Below are 22,723 nucleotides of genomic sequence, written 5' to 3'. Positions count from 1 at the left end.
TTCTGCATCACACAAAGAAAGAAGAATATGCCTCTCAGGATTGTTTTTGTACAGAAAGGAGCCCCTTCCTGCACAAAATAAATCCTACATGCAACATAGCACCCCTGCACCATGGTGCAAGGGTGCCTGCTTTGGAGATAGGCTGACAAAAGGGTGGCAGCACAGGGGAATAAGACAAGAATGTGCTGTATTGCCTTAAATAGGCACATTCCTGCCCTTTCCCTGTTACACAGTGCGGCAAGGTGACTTGCTGTGCTGTACTGGGTGAAATTCTCATAAGTAGGCCTCATTATGTCTTTCCTAGTACTGGCTACAGCTTCCTCACTAACAAACTATTTGATAATGTGCCTAAGCGTAGTTTATAGATGGCACAGCAAATGCAAGGGCACCTCGGTCAAAATAATCTCAGATGGTAATTGTATTTCCAAACATGAAGCACTTTCATTGAACAGCAAACTGAAAGCATTCTTGCATATAGAAAAGCCAGAAAAACCTGGCTTTACTCTCACTGGCTGATCCGGCTACACTTTCAACAGCAGTCTGCTGACTTGATCTTAAAGGCAAGGAGCCACCCACATGCTGTATAAAGCGTTTTATAACTTTAACATAAGGTATCACAAATTAAGATTTCTTAACCTAACACAAGATAAAGTAATTTAACGTGATGTGATGAAACTCAATAACAGAACACAGGATTACATTGAATATAGGAATCTAAAGTAATTTAACATACATAGCATAATCTAACCTAGCAAACAAAATATAGCATACCTTAACCTAACACAACCCAACTGCTGCTGCCTCATCAGTCCTCCTCAAGAGCTCCGCTCCCAGCTCGCTCTTTGTTTCCCCAGCAACATCAGCACAATGACAACATACCAGTCACCACCTTGCGGACATGGCCCACCATCACCTGCACAGAAACCGCTGCCACCTTGTTTGCATGTGCCTTCTTCAAAGTCATGAGCCTATCTGCACTGCCCTCAATCTGATCCTCTATAACTCACTCACCACTGCTACTTTCCTGAATGAAAAGAAACACACAAACATCCTGGTGTTACTGAAAAATAGCCTACAGCACATCAAACATCGCCAGCAAACTGCAGCCCCATCTTCTTTTTACCATACCCAGCAAAATTATTTGATAAACTCATCAGCAAGAGGCTAGCAGAGCACCTCAAGGGCAACCACCTTCTGAACCCATCTCAATCAGCAGTCAGGTGAGGCATCACCAAGACTGCCCTCATCACAGCCACCAATGACATCTGTCTCATCATGGACCAAGGCAACACCACATCACTCATTCTCCTCAACTCTTTTGTGGCTTTTGTCACTTTCTCCCACCTGATCCTTATCCAATGCCTCCTCTCTGGCCGCACACAGAAGGTCAGCTTAGCTCCCTAAACTTCGGAACCCTCCAATATAATTTGTGGGACCCCCCCAGGGATAGTTAGTCAGTCCCACGTTCTTCAATGTTTACATGGCCCATTCCTGACACCATCTGAAACCATGGTCTCAACATCATCTCATACACCTAAGACATACAACTCATCCTTTCCCTCTCGAAGGACACAGCCAACACCCAGGCAAAATTTATTGACGTTATGTGAGAAGTCGCCCTGTGAATGAAATCCAACTGACTGAAATCCAACTAAAACAAGACAGAGGTGACACCTTTCGGAAAGGACATCTTACTCAAGTTCTCAGCCTGGTGGTCGTCAGAACTGGTATCAATACCCACCCTGTTCGCCAAGCCAGAAACCTTGAGATTGTGATCGACAACCAAATACTGATTTCCAGCCAGGTCAAACCAATCACCTTTTCCTGCTTCCACATTCTCAAGAGCTTCAGGAAGATCTTCAGATGTCTTCCTCTCAACACTTGTCACACTGCCACCCAAGGCCTAATCTCCAGCAAGCTAGAGTATGGAACACAATCTACAGAAGAATCGCCTGTCAACTCACCAAGAGGCTCCAGATTAACCAGAACTCATCAGCCAGAATCTCAATCAATCTCCCATCCAGCAGCCTCTTATCAACTAACCTCAAGGACTTCCAGTGGCTTCCTGTTGAGAGAGCATAACGTGGCTGTGCCATTATGTTTCAGAAAACATTAAATAAGGGAGTGGTTCTTTTTCTATGTAATGTTTAAAATGGCTTTTCATATAATGTGGTGTACTGAATTGCATACAAGTAAAGTACACATATGAATATATCTTTTGATGTAAACCACATTTGATTATTGTATTGCAAGAATGTTTATGTTATAGTATTTAAAAATGTTATTTTTATAACCATTTTATATTCACTATGAGAAATTTGTGGAAAACATTTAAACTAAAAGTGCATTTATGTTTGTTTTAGCTTGGCCAGAGTGAAGGCCCAAATTAGTTGTGTGCTCTAACCTCCAATGTGAAAGCTTGTTGCTATTATCTATTTTTCTAAAGCTGCAGGTGACACAGAAAGATTCTTGAGGCTAACAAGAAGCCTATGGTGCATGAGAGAAAAGAGAGCCTGAGAGAAGTTTTCTAAGCACTGAAGGAGTATCCTAAAATGGCAGCTGTAATTCTTTTAAAATTCCTGAGTGCAAGGGTGCACCAAGACTGAATGGAAAAGACTTAAAAGCAATGCAAACATCAATTAAAACATGTGATTTGTAACTTTCTCTGGGGAAATGTTTTGATGATGATGTCAGCCCCTGGATGAATTGATATTTAAGTGTGGTTTGGCAAGTGGTAGTTTCAGATTCCTCTTGCCCCTTGATCAGAGCGGACCTCTCTATGGTATAAACCTCATACTGTATTTTTCTAAAAAGCTTCATGTTACTTCTGCAGAAGTTCTGTTATGCTGATCTTTTCTCTGAAATCTCTTTAATGTTTAGAATAGTTAGGAATCTAGTTTCAATGGTTAGGCAATGGAACGTGATTTTGGATTTTAAGCATCGTACACTTTTTCTAATTTTCTGTATTATCGCTATTGAAATATTGGTTCTACACATGCTGATTAAATTCAATGTTGTGCAACACTTTAATTTTGCTTTGTTGATTCCTTATATTTCTATAATGATTTTGTGACTCATTTATGTTTGACTTTGAGTCTTTAATAAAGCCCTTTGAACTGTAATATGGTCTCTGAGATTTAATGTGTGGCTCACTGAGTGACACTGTAAATAATTTGAACGATTTGATGTATGTCTTGTCACCCCTCGGAACTGCGAAAGAAAAAATTAATTGAACTACAGATCAAGAGATAGGGCCCAAAGTCGGAAAGCCATCCACAAGCATGACCAGTTCAAACTACTTGCACATGCAAGCACTGCACAACCTAGGTCCCACCTTCCTGAACAACTGCATCACTTTTGACACTCACACCAGGTGCCTTTGATCTGGAGAGGTCTATCTTTTCATATGAGTCTCCGCCACAAGTGCAGATCCTCTGCAGTCATAAAATTGCTGTAAGTAAAATTGAAATAGGTGTATGTGAAAACCAAAACAAAATTAAATTTACACAAAAATATAAGTTTACTTTTGTGAATCAGGACCTACAAGTGTACATAGCGTAACGTACTTCTCAGTCTTACCTTCTATTCATATTATAATTTCATTTATGTGTATAGGCTTTGCCATCTATTGTTGCTGCTTCTTTGATATAATTTTCATTTTCAACATATACAACTCTACCTTTCTTGTGGAGCTCTCTAAAGACCCGCAGGCAAATATTTCTGACTGATACATTTGAAAGGCTGTCACCGAGTTACCTTCCTACATAAAAAGTTCAAGAGTAAGTGTAGGGTGTGGGATGTCAGCTTCCTCGGTTCTGAAAGATGGGCTTGCAGTGCTGCTATGGGTTTGTATGAGGTGACATTTATATTTATGCATATAGTGTTGCAGTTCAGTGTAATCTTAGTGCCCGGGTGACCGGCCAGAACAATTCGTGAGTTTGAAAGCCTTAAAACCCTACGGATGACTGCGCCAGCACATGAATCTTCTAAATGGTCTGTGTGAGAACATGTGCTAATTCAAGCAATACCCACGATTGGAAGTGTTCATTAATCAACAAACAATGTGTCAGGCAGTCCACATTAAAAAGACAGACTGCAGGAAAGGCGGTCACAGAGCGTCATCCTTGAAGTAGCCATTTGAATTATGTTGATATGTTTTGCAGCCCAGCCTATTGCCATGAATGTGTTTGATGCACTGTGTGCAAATAAAATCTGAAACGTGCATCTGTCTCTCTCCCTAGGTGCATATGTGCTCCAGGTCAGAGCCACCGACGCCGATGACCCCACGTACGGAAGCAGCGCCAGAGTGGTTTACAGTATTCTAGAGGGACAGCCTTATTTTTCCATTGATCCTAAGACAGGTAAACATCGTGAAGTGGGAATTTCAATGATGATTATTGTTCTCCGTTGTGCGAAGCGGTAGCAGGACGTCCTCCCTCTATTTATCCATGAAAAATAGTCACATAACTTCCTATACATGTGACATGCTTGAAAAGCGTGTGCTAGACTTCTATTCCTGGTAGCAGTATGTGATCAAATGCTTTATGTGAAAGGATACCACGCCTCCTTCGCTCAGTACACTCAAAGGTGAAGGTGGAACATTTAGTCAGGTATCCATTTGTTTCAACTACTTACTGCTAAGAAGCACATTAAATTTCCCTTTTGCTTCCTGCCATCTCCTAAAAACCACATAAAACTGTACTGTACTTTCTTCAAACACTGCCCTCAGAAGCAATACCCGCCGTGCCATCATGGCTGCTATCGCCATGACACCAAAAGAACAAACAATATTGGCTCACCCTACTCTCATCTCCATTTGGGTCACCAGTAGATTTCCAAACTAGTCCACCTCAGGACACAAACCTGCCTGCTCCAGTAAACGTCTCACTATCTCTTCATGAACCACTACCCTTCAAGCAAGCCTTAAACCTCACACAATGTCCATAATCCAGATTGGCACAGATCTCCTTTCTCTGCCATCACAGAATATACCATGGTGTTTGAGGCTAAGCCCTGCTAGCCATATCAGGCAGTCAAACTATGATCCCCAAAGTAAGTTCTCCACCTGTCTCACAAGTCACTCCCTCTGAATTGTTGTCAATGTACCTGGGCACACATAATGCAGGATCAGCTGTTAAATACTCTCTGATAACCATGAAGCAAAGCAGGGCATGTCATGCTTACGTTAGCAATTATAGAAAATTAACTAACTGAAACATTGCACCTGATAACGCGTCCAGCCCTTATAAATTACCTGTACCTGGACACGTTGGAGGTCGGTGAACTTTTTAGCCGAGTTGGACTCTCCTCATCCTAGAATAGTCGGGTCACTTAAATCAATATTCAATAACTAGTGTAATCAGTACTCAACACTCAATTAATAGATCAAAATAACACATCAGAAATCAATAACGGTTGGTATTTCGGCGCACCATGACTTTTCAGTCATGAATAACGACACCAGTTTATTAAAAGTTAGTGAATTTATTTCCCTATATTAACAAAGCTAGCACAATGTATATAAATCTCAAAACCAAATGATATATGTATAAGAACATTACTAGCTGTCCATAATGGCGAAAGAAACGCAATCTACGCAAAATCTGAATTATAATACATTCAGTTATAGCAATGCAAATCACTAATATTAGTAGCTGTATTTGACTAATTTCATACATTGGTCAGCATAACAGGATTTCAAATTAGCATGGTGCATCGAATGAATACCTCAACTAACCTCTAATTAGCATTGGCATGTGGGGTTTCATGCAAAATTAATTTAGTCAACACAAATTTGGAAAACTTCTAGCTTGGGCCCTATAAAAATAGCAGTTGGTACCTAAAAGGAAAACACAATGCATAATACAATTATCCTTTCATATTTACCAAATACAATCAGCATTCAAGAAAGTCTTCGTCCCTCAGGTACCGGTTCGATCAGCATGGGGCAGATTTCAAAGGGGGCATCGGGATGTCGTCCAAAATGGAGTCTAGCGTTTGGCTTCAAATTGGCATCAAGGAAAATGGCTGACTTATCTTTGTCCAGTGAGTTTAAGTAAGAAACATTCCAAATTCTGCAGGGTCTTCCATTGGAGGGTTCATAGGGTGGCTTCAAATTGACCTATGAAAAATGTCTTTCTACTAGTACTCATTTATGCATACATTATCCTTGGAGCCTTGGAACACAAGTTGCAACGTGGTTTGCTGATTATTGTTGGTATCTGTACCCTCATTGTCCGCACCTGCAGAGACTGACCTTGCTTCAAAGGGGATGAAATCGGCCTAGCACGAAACCTTGGAGATAAGTGTATTAGTCATCTCTACTGGAAAAATACAACTTTAAGCAAGAATATACATTAGTTCAAGGAAAAGCCACACAGTTAGAATTTGAGACCAGGCAACTAGGCCAAAGCCTCTACAAAATTTAAGCTAAGCATAAAACAGTTACAACAAGAAATTATGGCATACAGTTGCAATTATGACGGATTACTACATTATTCAATTCTTCCTGATTAATAAAGCTCGTTTATAATCATGGCGAACTACCCGAGGGCACAATTTCCCTCGTACATTATTTTCTTTACTAAAATCACACTACATTATACGATTTTGGTTACATGATATATGAATATATGTTGGACCCTCTTTTTCTGCGGCATCACACCTCACCAATAAGATCCTTTCCAGGAAGGCTACACCATCCTTCTCAATAAACAAACCACAGAAGGAGCAGGATATGTGGAATATTAGCTCTGTCCCTTCACTTCCTAAATGCACAGAAACTGCAGGCAAAAACTATGATCGTTCAAGCACTCACTCCTGGCATGTGTTACTGGGCTGATCTTTACATTTGCCTCTTAAGTTGTCTAACACTCACCAAAGAAAATGCTTGCTGCACTTCATACATATCTTTGGGACTTTAGCGGCACAACATGCACAATGCCGCTTTATGACCTGGGGATATGGGCTGATGAGTATGTGAGGGCGAAATTGCATTATTTTTTTCTATACATAATACAGCTGGGGTGTCATCTACATGAAACATGTATGTAAAGTATGTCCTTGAGTACCAAAAACACATATAAGATTCCAGCTCAATATAATGTCCATTTGGTTTTTAGAGTCAGTTGGTGAAGGTTGCTGACACCGCCCATGCAGAGATGGCACACAACCAGTTTCAAGTTTCTGCAATACATTCTCTTTTTGAACCAAGACCCCAGCACACAAAAAGTATGTGATCTGTGTAAGGAGAACACGTCTGCCTTGTTTTATGCCTAGCCCGACACTTGTTGTTCACACCAGATCATAAATCATGAAGACCCCTATCGACCATCTTGAATTACCTTCCAGCACTCCAAATCCCACATACAAACTACAAATAATTGCAAATGACTGAACTACATTCCCTCTAGAAACAAAGGGCCATATTTTCTAAGGCTTAGCGCCAGTGTAAAGTAATGCAATGTGACACAATATTTACTACATGGAGCAAAAAGGTGTTTGGTGCTGGAATGATGCCCTTCCGTCAGAACAAAACCACATTGTGCTGGTATGTGTCAATTTGCTTCAAGGGGGTATTAATGGGAGATTGCTTTAGCAGATCAGTAGAAATACCCATAGGTTTTGACACAAAGTGCAATCTACTAAGATAGCCAGACCAGGCCTTGCATCAAAAACTAATGCTTCCTAGAAGGAGGCATAAACAAAGATAAGTGTATCCATTTAAAAAACAAACAACACAATGCAATTGTGCTGCAGTGGACCTCACTCATCCAGTGTGTGGGATCAATTTGTCTATGAATAGGAGTTTACATTGGAAGGCTATGCTTGCAGTATAAATTCTGATCTAGACAACGCACACTTGCTGCTGCACCATGTTGCAAAGACATGAGTCACACAAGGCACCCTGTTTGTGTGCTAGTGCTGGGGATAACGGCAGAAGCCAGCATTCTATTAAATATGGCTCTGTACTGCGGTTCCTTGCACAAATAAGTACTGTGTTGCATGAATAACTAGTGAAAAGACTAGTGGTGTCAAAAAACAACCATGCATTAGTCTATTTTTGTTACTATCCTTTCCATCAAACCTTTATTGCACACAAATCCTGAGCCTCGGGCAGCTAATGCTAAATTGTTTGGGAGCACAAATTAACTTTCTGGGGTTTGTATACCTCTGATATTGAAAGAAAAGCATGCAACTATAGATACATCGCTAGAAAGAAACCAAGAAAAATCATTTACATCAAAACCTCTACAACAGAAAAAATCCCAAAGCTCTAGAATGATTCAAAGGGCAGAACTTAACATGAATTCCGCTATAGAACTCTTGTTGACCTGTATTGGTTACACTATGGTCAAAGGCATATTTTTATATTTAATAAACATTCATTTTAACTGTGAAATCAAATTTTTCCAAATATGTTGAAAAAGTAGCTTTTAAAAAGTTACCCTTACCCTGCATGAAGTTGCTGGAGGCTATTTTGCATTAATTTTCCATTACTGTCCAGCCTCTCCTTGGCCAGAATTAGGTGTGAGAAAGGTGTGAAAACTGCTTCCGGAGCAGAGACAATGGCCTGCCAGTGGGATGGTGTTTTCTTCCAATGGAAGCAAGACCAATAGGTTTGGGGCCAGAAACCTAATTAATTCAAAAGGACCTGCCCGGGCACAAGCATATGTCAGGTGACACTTGGAAAGCCCCAGCTTTTGTCCTGCACCAAACCCATTGGAAGAAAAGTTACTCCCAGAACTGGTTTTGGGAGGGATAAGAGATGAGGAGGAAGCTAATTACTCTTGCCAAACCTTTGGATGGGTGCACCTCTTCTGCACAAGGGCAAAAGAGTTTCCCCCTTCCTGTATTTTGAGAGTATGTGGCACTTGAGATTGTTTGCAGTAAGGCAAATATGAACAACTGAAAAAGTGGGTATGGTTCCCCCTATGAACGTTTATCCCATTTGTTAGAGAGTGTCTAGGAGTCTCCCCAACCAATAGGCTGGTGAACTCTATGAAGCTAGACCCTCGTTCCAACCTTCCTCAGAACACTTTATGGACCTGTGGAAAAACAGAAGAGTACTGGACCTGCTGTCTGTGACCTTTGAGGAGCTCTGAAGGACTGAACTTGTACCCCTTTGTACCAAGACAAAGATGAGGACTCACGGGTCAGTTGGCTGACCTACTGTGTGGTTACAGGGACAGAATAAGCTGCATGAGGCTTTTTGCCTACAGTTCCCAGTTGGCCAGTGGCAACCGGAACAGGACTGGATTTTGCTGGTAACCTCTACCTGGCACTATAAGAGTCTCTAGGTGCACTGTTGAAGGTCTGAGGGGAGGGGGTGTTGCTTAGAAATGCACTCCTGTGGTTGCCCTTCATACCAGGAAGAAGTTTGGAAACTTGTGAAAACTTCTGCTCATGACCCAAGGGGAGCTTCTGCGAAAAGTATCCAACCTGAACTTCCACAACATCGGACTGAATTTCAGATTCACCACCCTGAAAAGCTCCAGCACATCTGAAACAATGACTAAGTCATTTTCTGTTTTGGGACTCATCTAACTCCAGTGACACCCGAGGGGGTGAAATTGGTATTTTTATTAAAAACATGTCTAGATGGAAGTAAAGAGTCAACTGAGCAATCATTATTCTCATTTTCTGAAGGAATATAATCACCCCAGCCAATTTTAGAGAGATGTTTCTTCTTGATAGTAACTTTTATGGATGTGTCTTTTCTTTGCTCTGGCTTGAGTTTATCTGATTGTTCTTTCTGGACATGCTTACTGCAAATTGAGTAGCAATTTACCTTGCCTGCTTGAACTTTGGAAATTTTATAGGCTATCTGGAGTAACTCCTTTAAGCAAGATATGGCATTAGGGTCTCCTTGTTCTCAGAGGCTCTTCCACTCCTAGCCAAAGCCTTCAGCTGTGATTGGCATACTTGAGTTGACACATCTGTTTGAGATGAGGTGCTCCTTGCATCCAGGACCAAAGAAAGCATACCCAAAATATGGTTGCAGTTAAACATTCATTTCTCAAACAAACAATAGGTTAGTAGCTGCTAGTACATCACTCACAAGTAGCAAGATGCATAATGCATCTCAACATTGGGCTCACATTGCACTAGATGTGTCTACTCACAAGCTCTACCCTTAAATATTTCCAACCTTTTAATAGGATGCATATTTAACTAAACCCTGACTAAATCATACGGTTACAGACCCATAGTACTAAACTAAATCGTGCAGGTTTCACTGCACCACTTCTGCTGGGCTTTTTGCAGGGGAATGCCTACCTTTCATACAGTATACCTCGGTAGGCTTTACAAACTGGTGTCATGGTAACACTGCACCAGTTTGTAAATGCAACACTGTGTGGAGAACTATCTGAGCTGCTGTAGAATAAAACTAATTACACTACGGCAGCCCAAGGGGCTTGTAAGTAAGGCCCCTATGTTTACATGCCTCACAACTACTCCTCCCTTATTGTGATATGATTTTAATGGGTGAGCAATGCATTTTGATCTTACAGTACAAGGCTGCTTACGTTGTTTTGCATAGTGCGTAAGTTCTTAGCTAATCATGTTTGTTTTCTTATTGAAGGTATCCGATCACTAGCTGTTTCCTCGCTGATTTGTGGATGGCCAGTTGCAGACTCCACATGCCGGCTGACCGGATTTGTTTCTCTCTCCCTCTCCCAACCCTGAATCCCTACCCCTTCTCCCTTGGGGCTAATCACTCAGATCCTGTTCCTCAGGTGTGAGGACTAGTCTATAGGGGTGAGGGTGTTTCTATTCACTCCTGCTTATAGCCTGGTCTGAGTCACATGACAGGGTGAAAGTGACAGTTAGACTGACAGACAGTTAGACTTTGTGAATTCTTCCCAGACAATCACAAAATAGTGGGATTAGGTTGCCTTTTTGGGCCATTTGCTGGAAGGATGAGGGGAAAGAGTTGAGCACTCCCTTCATCCAAAAGGCCTAATGACTCTGCATTGTCACTTCATCCAACTTGCAGCCAGTATACGGGAGGCAGGAAATTCCATGCTCTTCAAAGACACAATCTAGAAGCTTCTCCCATCTTCCAGAACCAGGGTATAAAAGTAGGACCTCAGACACCAACTCTTCAGTACACCTCTGTACCCGTGACTACTTTGCCAGGAAAAAGGACTGCTGCAAGGACTGCCACTCTGGTTGGTTACTTCTCTGAAGGAGCTACTACCCTGCAGGCAGCCTGTTGCCCTCTTGCCTGGAGAGGAAGAACTGGACATGTAACACATCTTGAGCCCAGGACCTCAGAGTGACTCGAAGAGCTAGTCTGCTGGCCTCCTGATCTGAGCCTCACGGACATAAAAGGCTTCCCAGTGCTCCTGGACCCATCATCAGCAAGTTCCTGAAAACAAGTGGTGCCCCTCAGGGCCTGGACCCTGGTGTGGCTCAGTGAGCTCGTAAATCAAGCTTTTGGGCTTTTCACAAGTGCGAACTGGCCCCTTCACACAGAGAGCATGCCGCTCACACTGAAATTCAGTATGAGCTGTTGCCAGTCCATCTCTTTGCATAGCAAGCATAGATCACCTGAGAAGGACCACCAATGTGAAGCACCTGACCGCTCCTCTATGACACCTGGCCTGCTCCTCGCACCGTGTCAACCACTGCCTGTGACACAACCCTCTCCAACACAAACTGGACTCTTGGCACAAAACATGGAAGATAAACATTCAGCCACCAAAGGAGTGCACTCAAGTTAATTTGGGGTTGCTTGTGTCCTACCCTGAAAACAAACTGTGATTTCTGCATGACCAGGGCTCACATCCCAGTCAACGAACAACCCAATTTCTTACACCTCCAATACAAAAATTAGTTATGAAGTGTTCTCTTTTCAGTAGCACATCATTCATTCTGTTAATACTAATGAATCACACTAAAAGATATTTGATCATGTTTTTATTTGATGTAAGTTGTAGTGTTTATATATTAATTTTACTTATTCTAAATAGGACCTGGTGAAATTTAGATTAGGCAGGCATAATTGGAGTAATTCATGTGATATCAGAAATTCAGGAAAATCATTTTATTCTTGTTACGTGAAATTCCTGAAATTATGCAAGTATGCCACTATGTAACTACATACTATTGGTTGTAAAATAATAACATGAACAGCCAGAACATGAGCCACTGTTGCCCACCCCACTTGTGTCTTCTGCACTGTTTTTACCCTCATTATGTGTATTTTGCATAATTTCCCCCAAATTGTGCATATATACGCACAAGAAAATTGTGCAACTGTCATACTCTCCTAATAGTAAGCGGTAAGAATTTTTTTTCAACTAGACTTTCATACACAACAAGACGTTAAAGCATAAGTGAAAGAATAGGAGGAGCAGGAATAGGAAATTGGAGAGCATAGTAAACGCTCAGACAGCACGATCCCCATACCACTGGATGAGCACACCAGCAAGGCATTTCAAATGCTGACAAGTTACGCTACCTTATAGAGTCACCCTTCTGCAACACGCATTGGCTCTTTTGAGGACTTCGCAGTGGTGATCCATACAAATGGGCAGATGTCATGCTGAAGAAAGGTGGCAAGACACTACTGATCCTAAAGGAGATAGGTATGTTACTACTGAATCCCAATTCAGGATGGTGCATACATCTATCTTCGGTGAACAATGGCAACAGTTAAAGACATTGCAAAGGATGTGCAGGAAATATGGTGGACTTCACATTGAAATTAAGGAAGTGTTACAAAGTGAGTAATGAGAAATTACAGGAATTTGGTTGAGAAGATGCAGGTTTATTGCTGCCCATCCAATCCTCAAAGCAACTGACAAGCTTTTTCAAATTTCCTACCCCCATTCCAACTTATTGGACTTAGAATGTGCTATGACTCCAATGATCCTTCATCTGAGCCATAGCAAATAAAAAAACATCTTCCCTTTATACAAATGAAACACAAATAATATAAAATGACCCAACCATAATGCATTACTTAATGAATACATAGTACAAATATATAATAAGTGAAATATGTTAAGATAATAATACAAACAACAAAACAAAAATGCTACTGTGACCTTAAACATGAATGAATGACTCTTTAAATATTGTGTATAAATTAAAGAACCTTTGCATTCTTACATGATCCTTGAGATAGCTTGGAATTCTACAGAATCTCTTTGGCTTACCATCTCCTGGCAACATCATGTCATTACTGGCATTACTCTCACCTGTCCCTTTGGATGATTTTCAAAATGATTCTGTGGTTACTTCACAACGAGTAGTTTGTTCATCGGAAAGAGAGGTTTGGGATTTATAATCCTTTAACCACCCAACACTACTAAGATTCCATATTCTACCATCCTCTGTTTTGATAGCATTCCTGAATACTTTTATCACTTTTTTTGGCTCAGTATATTTTGATCCAGGTTGAGCTTCCACCGGAGCTTTTATTTTCACCTAGTCTCCTTCAACAACCTCCCTCTCTCTCACTACCCATATGTTGCCAAAATGTTTTCTGCTTCGGTGGCTCCATTATCAGTAAATAAACTGATAGGAACACCTTCTCTCCTGAAAAGTTCTTCTAAAAAATGGACAACCACTCCTGAGCTGATATCTAACACATACACACAACTTCAATCCACCTTGAGAACAAGTCCAATGCTACAAATAAATAAGTCCTGGCCCTTTCCCCTCTCAATTAACCTATATTAGATTTGACAGCCTTAGAGTGGTCATCCCCCAATGTTTTGTCTGCCTCCCTCCATTTTTTCTGACACTATTTGTGCTGGGTTTAGGACTCTGCATACTGTACTACTGACCAGTGCTAAAGTGCATGTGCTCTCTCCCCTAAACATGGTAACATTAGCTCCTACCCAATTGGCGTATTTAATTTACCTGCAAATCCCTAGTAAAGAACACTAGAGATGCCCAGGGCCTTTAAATTAAATGCTACTAATGGACCTGCAGTACTGATTGTGCCAGCCACATAAGTAGCCCCTTAACCATGTCTCAGGCCTGCCATTGCATGGCCAGTGTTTGCAGTTTCACTGCCACTCCAACATTTACTATTCAAAACTACTTTCCAAGCCTCAAACTCTCCTTTTTCTATATATATGTCACCTCTAAGGTAGGCCCTAAGTAACCCATAGGGCAGGGTGCTATGTAAGTAACAAGTAGGACATGTACTTATGTGTATAGCTTGTCCTGGTAGTGAAAAACACACACATTTGTTTCTCACTAATGTGAGGTCTGCTCTTCTCACAGGCCAGCATTAGAACTGCCCTTATATACATTTAAGTGGTAGATTCTGATCTGAAAGGAGTATCTGTCATGTTTAGAATGGTCAGACTGGTAATAGAAAATCCTGTTTACTGGTGAATTTGGATTTAACATTACTATTTCAGTAAGTGTCATTTCTCTGCCCTTACTGCCCTCTATACCTTACAGCATGTCTCCAATCCACAACTGGCCTGTGCTGATTTACAGCTCAACTTGTGCATTCTACCCAGATATCCACAAACACAGGATACTCAGTCACATCTGCATTCATCTGCATACTGAATGGGTCTCCCTGGGCAGCAACGGTGGAGAGGCTCTCTCTTACACTACAGTGGCCTGCCCTCACACAAAGTTACTGATAATCCTCCACAGGGATCCTGGCAGACATTGCTGGGTTGAAAGAGGAACTTGTGCACGTCAAAACCACACTTTGACATTCTCCCACTTCTGAGGCATTTTTGGGTAAATATACCAGATCTCTGACCCCATCAAATCAGACACTTCTGGATCTACCACTTGACTCTGTCAGAGGGACAGCCCTGCTGTCCAAAGGATTAATCTGGAATGCTTTGCTGAAAAGGACTGCTACCCTGCTTGTTACCCTGCTGCCTTCTGACCCCTGACTCTGCTGGAAGACATCTAGCCCCCCCCACAGTTTCTGTCAAAGGACATGGATTGAGCTTGCCTCAATTCTGAAGTCTCAGGGCCACAAAGAATTCACCAAAGGGAAGAAAATCCCGGTGCCTCAGAAAATCAATGCAACACCTGCTGAAATCAATGCAACGCTTGACTGCGGGTGAAAAATCAATGCATCGCCTACCGGATCGATGCAGCGCATGCTCCTTCTTACCAGTGCGTCAAGGATTTTCAATGCATCATACCTGGGCATCAAAATAACCCGCATTGTAGTGAGGAATCTAGGCTGCGCTCCTGGAAATTGATGCATCACCTTGTAACATGGAAAGAAACAAAGCATCATCTGTGCCGCGCTGGAAAACCCAAAGCAACACCTTATTTTTTTACACACCTTCTCGTCTGCGACCCTGTGCGTCATTATTTTTGATGCTTCCCAGGTACTGTGTGTTACAAGGATGCAACCAATGATTGAGACTCATTTAAACCTTTAAAAAGTAAAGCCAACTAGATACTCAATCTGCGGAGAATGTGTATTCCTGTAGCTTTCGCACCCATTTTCAAATTCTAGCTGACACACTATCTAAATCCTTTTAGAAAAGATTTCTCTCTAATCTGATCACTTTTGAAATGAAGTACGAATTGGTCTCTGATACCTTCTTCTACCAATGTACCAAATTTGCAGATGCATGCCAGTCTTCTCAAGCTCATAACATTCTCCTCTACTACGTTTTCTTGCTGCGCTGCCCTACGCCCATATGAAAGGGCAGGAAGGTACCATATTTATGCATTTGGGTTAATTCCTGTCCTTTTCCCCTGCATTGGTGCACCATTGTGCCAGGGCACCTTCCTGTATAAAAACAATCCTGAGAAGTGTTTTTCTCTTTCTATGTTTGCTGCAGAATGTAGCACACATGGAAAGAGGAACAAACAAGAAGAAATATAAATATTTCTCCTTGTCATGCCTTCCCTGGGGGGATGTATGGTTTTGGCGCTTCTCCAGATTTACGTGATTACGAAAATTTGAGGCAGCATCAAAATTCATGAGTGTTGCAAGGGAAAACCCTGGGACAAAGTAAGGCAACATAGTGACTTGTGCTGCTTTGTCCTACTTCATATCTATAAGGCCATTCAAAGCGATGCAAAGTGACTTTGCGTGGCCTCAAATAGATGACTCAGCGGTTTGTCCCACTGGAGCGCCGGAAAAAGTGAGACTGCATCCAGTATGATGTTGTTAAGATATTAATAGATGGAGGTGTGGCCTGGATCGTGGCCAAGATTGTGGCTCTCCGTTGAGCTCCGGCAAGCCAAGGTGTGTTGCCAACACCACAGGCAATACCACAGGCATACTAGCACACCCCATGGAGAACAAATAAAGGAGAAGGGGTTCTTAATCAAGCACCCGCCTACTGGGAGCAAAAGGGATTCCTTATCCCAGGGATACCCTGGCTGTTCCAAGGCAGCTCTGAAGCCAAAACACAGAACCAAAATAGCATCACTCGCTTCTGGAGCATCTTACGTAGACCACAGACAGTGAGCTACCCTGCTTTGTGGAATTTAGCTCCATCCGCACCAAGATCACATCATCAGTGACAGACAGAGGTCAATATACCCCTCTGTTCTCTGCCCTGTGCTCCCATCCAAGGATTGCTGCAGGGAGATATGGAGTTTCCATTTCCATAAAGAACACATTCCATCTGTGTGAGAAGCTCTAATGTGACTCTTGTGCTTCCTGGAGATGGACAAATAAAAGATTACTAATAGACTATTACAACTTTTTAACAATACAAGGTACGTATGTTTTATTATCTCCCCAGAGTTCGTCGGACTAATATACCTAAGATACCTACATCTTACTAATGTGAGGGAAATTGTATTTTCTATTGGCTGTTTGGTTCCCTTTATGATTGTTCACTCTGGGGACCCCGCATGCTTGGTCTGAGACTTTCAGGTATAGAAATAACCCCAACTCCTAGTCAGTTGGACTGGGTTTTTTTACTCAGATCTTTCTAACATTAGTCGGACTCAGTGGTACAAGCCTCAAAGTACCTCACACGTGCCTTGTTCCCATCACAGATGATGGGTTAGCTTATATTGATACTTTGCTAGAGGCACTGACTTTAAGGTAACAATCTTATATCACCAGGCTCCAACCAAGGCTCAATCTAAAGACACCAGTACCAAAGACAAAGCAATAATCTAAACAATTTAAGGGATTGGAGAGATCTCTGGTTAGTTGTAAATGCAAGATGATCAAACTCGAAGACAAAAATAGGAGAAGTAATTTATGAATCTTTGGCCTAGCAGAAGGAGAGGAGAGTATGGCCTCATCACCAATTGACTTTTTAGTGTCATGGATTCTGCACACTCTGCAAGTCAAATTTACCAAGAACTTTGAAACTGAAAGACCCTACAGAGTTCCTATGTAGAAACCCCAAAAAGCATCTGACCGACGGCCTATGATCTTTAAGCCTTTGTAACTCCAACACTCTGAATTAATTCTTGCATACATGAAGAGGGTCAAGGCAGTGATATGGCAGGGCCACAAAACATCAGTATCCAAGGGTTACCCAAGAGAGAATGTCTTTCTAGCTTTATGGCACAGGCTTACAGAATTGGCTATTCAACACTCATTTCCTGGACTGTCAACATTTACAATGACATTCAAAAGACAAAAAAGGATTTTCTTGGACCTTGAAGAACTCTTTTTTTTCTGGATCATAATTCAGAATCTAAGATGGAAGACTCTTCTCCAAATAAGGCATCTGGATGAGGTTTGATAAATGGAGCCAGTGTTTAATTTAAATATGATAGAAGTTGATCCTATGTTAGAAGCAAGTCTGTTCTGACACTGTTCCTGTTTGTATGTTACACTCCACTATTAATATCCTGTAGTGCTGTATGTTGGACAAGCAATGCCCTTTTGAACTCTGAGATGTTGCTCACCTAGCCCTCAAACTCTATACCACTGCATCATTTCATATTTAACACCATGTTTTATCCAATACTATTGTATTTCTATACATTCCTGTGCTATCCAGGATCCACTCTTCCTTCCTGTCACTAATAGTTACATCACATTATGTGGCTTCCATGGGATTTAGGACTTACACACCTGTCTTTCAGCTGTTGTGCACATTGGGGGCTTACCTCATCTCTTAAAAACTTCCCTGGGAGGGACATATCCAATACTATTGTATTTCTATACATTACTGTGCTATCCAGGATCCACTGTTCCTTCCTGTCACTAATAGTTACATCCCATTATGTGGCTCCCATGGGATTTAGGGCCAGATGTAGCAAACTGTTTGCGACTCGCAAACGGCGAAAATCGATGTTTGCGACTCGCAAATGCGTGTTTGCTATGCAGAAATGCATTTTGCGAGTCGGAACCGACTCGCAAAATGCATTTCCGAGTCGCAAATACGAAGGGGTGTTCTCTTCCTATTTGCGAGTCGCACTGGAATGCAATTCCATATGCGACCGCGTACGCGGTCGCAAATTGAGTCGCAGTTACCATCCACTTGAAGTGGATGGTAACCCACTCGCAAATGGGAAGGGGTCCCCATTGGACCCCTTCCCCTTTGTGACTGGACCCAAAATTATTTTTTCCGGGCAGGCAGTGGTCCAAGGGACCACTACCTGCCCTGAAAAAATCCGAAACTAAAGGTTTAGTTTTTTTTTTTCTAAGTGCAGCTCGTTTTCCTTTAAGGAAAACGGGCTACACTTTGAAAAAAAAAAATGCTTTATTTAAATGCAGTCACGGACATGGAGGTCTGCTGTTCCCAGCAGGCCTCCATCTCCGTGAGTGCCCAGAGTCGCTATGGGGGCGCAAATTGCAACCCACCTCATTAATATTAATGAGGTGGGTCTTTGCGACCCCATAGCGACTCGCAGAAGGTGTCTGAGACACCTTTCTGCATAGCAAATTGCGACTTGCAATTTGCGAGTCGCACGGACTCGCAAATTGCATGTCGCAATTTGCTAGTTTCCTACATCTGGCCCTTAGTACTTACACACCCGTCTTTAAGGTGTTGTGCACATTGGGGGCTTACCTCATCTCTTAGAAACTTCCCTGGGAGGGACGGGGGGCAGGGCCCTCTATAGAGGGCCCTATGGCTTCTCACAGTTGTACATTTATGCTATTTATTTTCTGTCTTATGTTGTCCTTATATTTCCCCCTTCAGATCCAGTAAGGTGCTTTATTATGCAATGCCTATTTACAACCCATTGCTGACCATTTGAAGCTCCCTCCCGACCAAACTCAGACCCCAGTCTCATAGATGGTACCAATGGTGTCACTTATAACAATTTCCCTTAACACCAAAGGGTTGAACCACTTTGTCAAGAGGAAAACAAATATCATACAATTCTAATGACCTGAAAGGCCATGTGCTAGTTCTTCAGGATCCTAAAACTGGATTTGGAGAAGGGTTATGCTTTTAGGAAAGGCTGAATGGCAGACATCACCTGCTCTAAAGCTTGCAATAAAAAAATGGGGCAATTACATTAATCTCTGAAAGATTGGGTCTATCTATTATCTCTGCACAACATGATGCATAGGGTAGGTGCCTACTCGCCAGGCTAAAAAACAGGGAAAGTGAGATTTACATAATGAATATTTATCCCTCTAACAGGATTGACACACTAATTTGGCTCTTGCTAAACAAAAACTACTGACTAGTCTGGTAGACTCACAAATAATTTTTGGGGGACTTCGATCTCTCGATGGATGTTATACTGGACTGTCACTACTCATTTAAATATAGACCCCCTTCAAAACACTAAAACAACTAGTACATTTATGCACCACTTATAGTCTCTCAGATGTCTGAAGAATACATAATCCTAAAGGTAGTGATCGCACGTTTTCCCCCTCCCCCCTCAAGCTACTGCTGCATTCACTACATATTAGTAGTCACTTTGCAGCTATTGCCAATGCTATAATCCACCCTATAATCATATCAGAACATGCTGTTCTATGCATCACTATCGTTAATACGCCCACCACCATAAAGAAGTCAGTATGGCAGAAGAACTTTTCAATTCTTGACAAAGAATCGGATGTTGGGATGTTGAAGATTGGAGAAAGAAATAGATCTATTATTCTCAGAAAATACAAACTCAGTCAATTCACCAATAACCATATGGGATGTATTTTAATGTTACATTAGAGGTCAATTTATGACACATATGGCCAAGAAAAACAAAGACATTAAAGAGTCCGTACATTAGTTAGTTCCCCCTATTAAGAAGAGGGAGGTAGCCTTTAGACCACCAGAGACACTCACCTCCTAAATAAAATGAAACAACTGAAATACAACTACAATATCATAATCAGTAAACAAGCATATCTTTGGAAACGCAAGAAGTTGCTTTACCTTTGCAAGCATTGGCAGCAACTCTCAAATTAAAAACATCAACAACCTGACCTCCTGTATCAAAACCCCAGATGGGTCACAAAAAACTAAAAATGAAGATATTCTGGAGGCCTTTAAATTCTTCTATGCTTCCCTCTATCGTCCACATATAGAAATAGCCAAAAAAGACCTTTTTACATTTCTAAATAATCTGTCACCAAAAACGTTTTCAGACAGCGAAAAAAGATAGACTATATAGACCCCAAGGGTCAGGAGAAATTGTAAAAGCAATAACATTAATTTGTTCAGGTAAAGCAGCAGGACTTGATGGTTTTCCCACAATATTCCATTAAAGAAATATAAATCCATCATAAAACCATTGGATGATGTCCTTAATCAATTTGTGAGACAGGGTAAGGTCTCAGGAACCGCTGCTGAGGACACAATTGTAGTAACTTCCATGATGGTAAAGATAACACTGAACTTAAAAACTACTGACCAAGCTCCCTATTGAACAGGGTCGCAAAAATATATACAAAGATTCTAGCTGGAGGATTGGAACCACTTTCCCCCAAATACATACATAACTCCCAAACGGGGTTTATCAAAGGTAGAGTAGCCAGCAACAACATACACACTTTTTGTCATATTGTGGAGAAGGCGCAACTACACTGACATCCAGTAGTGGCAGTAGCTCTTGACACAGAAAAGGCCATTGATAAGGTCTTGTGGCCCTTTCTCGAATCTGGACTCTCAAAACGTTTCTACTTCCTTTAATTTGTCCTAAGATACACCGCAAGACTGTCCCTCATCACAACTACATTTCCTGTTATCCATTGACCCATTAATACAACTGCTAAACAGTTTACCAGACATAAAAGGGTCTGATTTTGTGACAACCTCATATAAACTATAGCATATGCAGATGATATCCTTATATTTTCCAACTAAACTGAGGAAGCCATACCAGTGATCACTAAAATAATCCACCAATACTCCTTGGTATCTGGCCATACCTTGAACAAAGACAAAACTAAAGTCCTAATTCTTAACACGTACTGTCTACCAGCCCACCTTGGTTACTCTGGGCTTAAATGGCAATGCAAATTCATCAAATATTTAGGCATACTGTTCACCAACAATTTATCGGAATAACTAAGGCACAGAAAATTCCAAAATATAGAAAAAGTCAAAGATCTTCTCTCCCCCTGGTCCCTGACACAGATATCATGGTGAGGTAGGACACAAACTCTTAAAATTATGATTACAGTAGTGATAAACTTTGATACATCCATGCTTCACATGTGTCTCACACTCGCCTTTTTAAACACCATAGACAAATTAATATCTACTTTTCTATGGAACGGCAAAAGAGCCAGGATTGTCTACAGAACCCTCTGACTAAACTTTGCAGAGAGTTGCAAATTACCAAACTGGGGCCACTAGCAATCTGCCATTAATTGTGTGCAGACATAACATAATAATATGAACTGTCTGCACAGAACTAATGGTGGATAACATTTGCACTCGAATAAAAGGATGAACATTTTCAGAAATAGAAAAGAGTAAGTCTGATTTATGATCAAATATTGATCCAAAAGTGAGCTTGTTAAAAAAAAAAGAACTAACACAAAAGGGTAAGTTATCTGACTCCAATCCTACAGGAAGTGGTACAGGAGGCAAGGATCCTAAGGAAAGGGGGAGTGAGGATACTTCATTCAAAAGTTTTATTTTGCCAGGTTAAAATGGTAGTTTAAAAATGGACACACAGGCTACAATGGAAGGCCTGAGACATGTTTAAAGGAGCTACTTAATTGGATTGCACAATCAGTGCTGCAGGCCCACTAGTAGCATTTATATACAGGCTCTCAGTATATGTAGTACCACTTTACTAAGTAAATTAAATGTGCCAGTCGGTTGTAGGCAAATTTTCCCATGTATAAAAGAGATGGCACAAGCACTTTAGCACTGGTTAACAGTGGTAAAGTGTGCAGAGTCCTAAAGCCAGTGAAATTGAAGTCAGCAAAAACAGGAAGAAAGAAGAAAAAAAGCTGGAGGAAAACCATGCCAAGGATGCCAAAATAATAATAATGATAATAATAATAATAATAATAATAATCATCATCATCATGATACCAACAATAATAACAGTCACTATCTTTACAATAAGATTATTGTTGTTGATCAATTACATTCTTTTCAGCCCATATACAAAAAGGAGCCATCTGGAAACCTAAAAGTGAAACTTAGAGCATATCCTGGAGAAACACAGTGACCCCATATGACATAAGCTAATAACAATGTTAATCACAGAGGGAATTGGCCCCTTTCAGTTCTGTCAACATCTTACAAACATTATAAAATATAACTCAATCTAAAAGTTTACATAAAAAAATAAAGCCTACCTAAAATAGTGATTTTACAACAGCATTCATGCTTATAATAAAGCGTATTACTACCTAAACGTG

General features: G+C 41.2%; 1 protein-coding gene across 5 annotated transcripts in view; it reads left to right on the top strand.

Annotated features, from left to right (window-relative positions):
- CDH12 (cadherin 12) overlaps positions 1–22,723 on the top strand; it is a 2,251,017-nt gene that overhangs the window by 1,741,042 nt on the left and 487,252 nt on the right. For all 5 annotated transcript variants that reach the window (XM_069219514.1, XM_069219517.1, XM_069219515.1 and 2 more), the window contains one exon: positions 4,242–4,361. In XM_069219514.1, the coding sequence (XP_069075615.1) occupies positions 4,242–4,361 (120 nt within the window). The remainder of the gene's footprint in view (positions 1–4,241; positions 4,362–22,723) is intronic.

The sequence above is a fragment of the Pleurodeles waltl genome, chromosome 2_2, assembly GCF_031143425.1.
Source record: "Pleurodeles waltl isolate 20211129_DDA chromosome 2_2, aPleWal1.hap1.20221129, whole genome shotgun sequence".
Taxonomy (NCBI): domain Eukaryota; kingdom Metazoa; phylum Chordata; class Amphibia; order Caudata; family Salamandridae; genus Pleurodeles; species Pleurodeles waltl.
The sequence above is the reverse complement of the archived record's forward strand: the minus strand, read 5'-3'. Positions and strand labels throughout refer to the sequence as shown.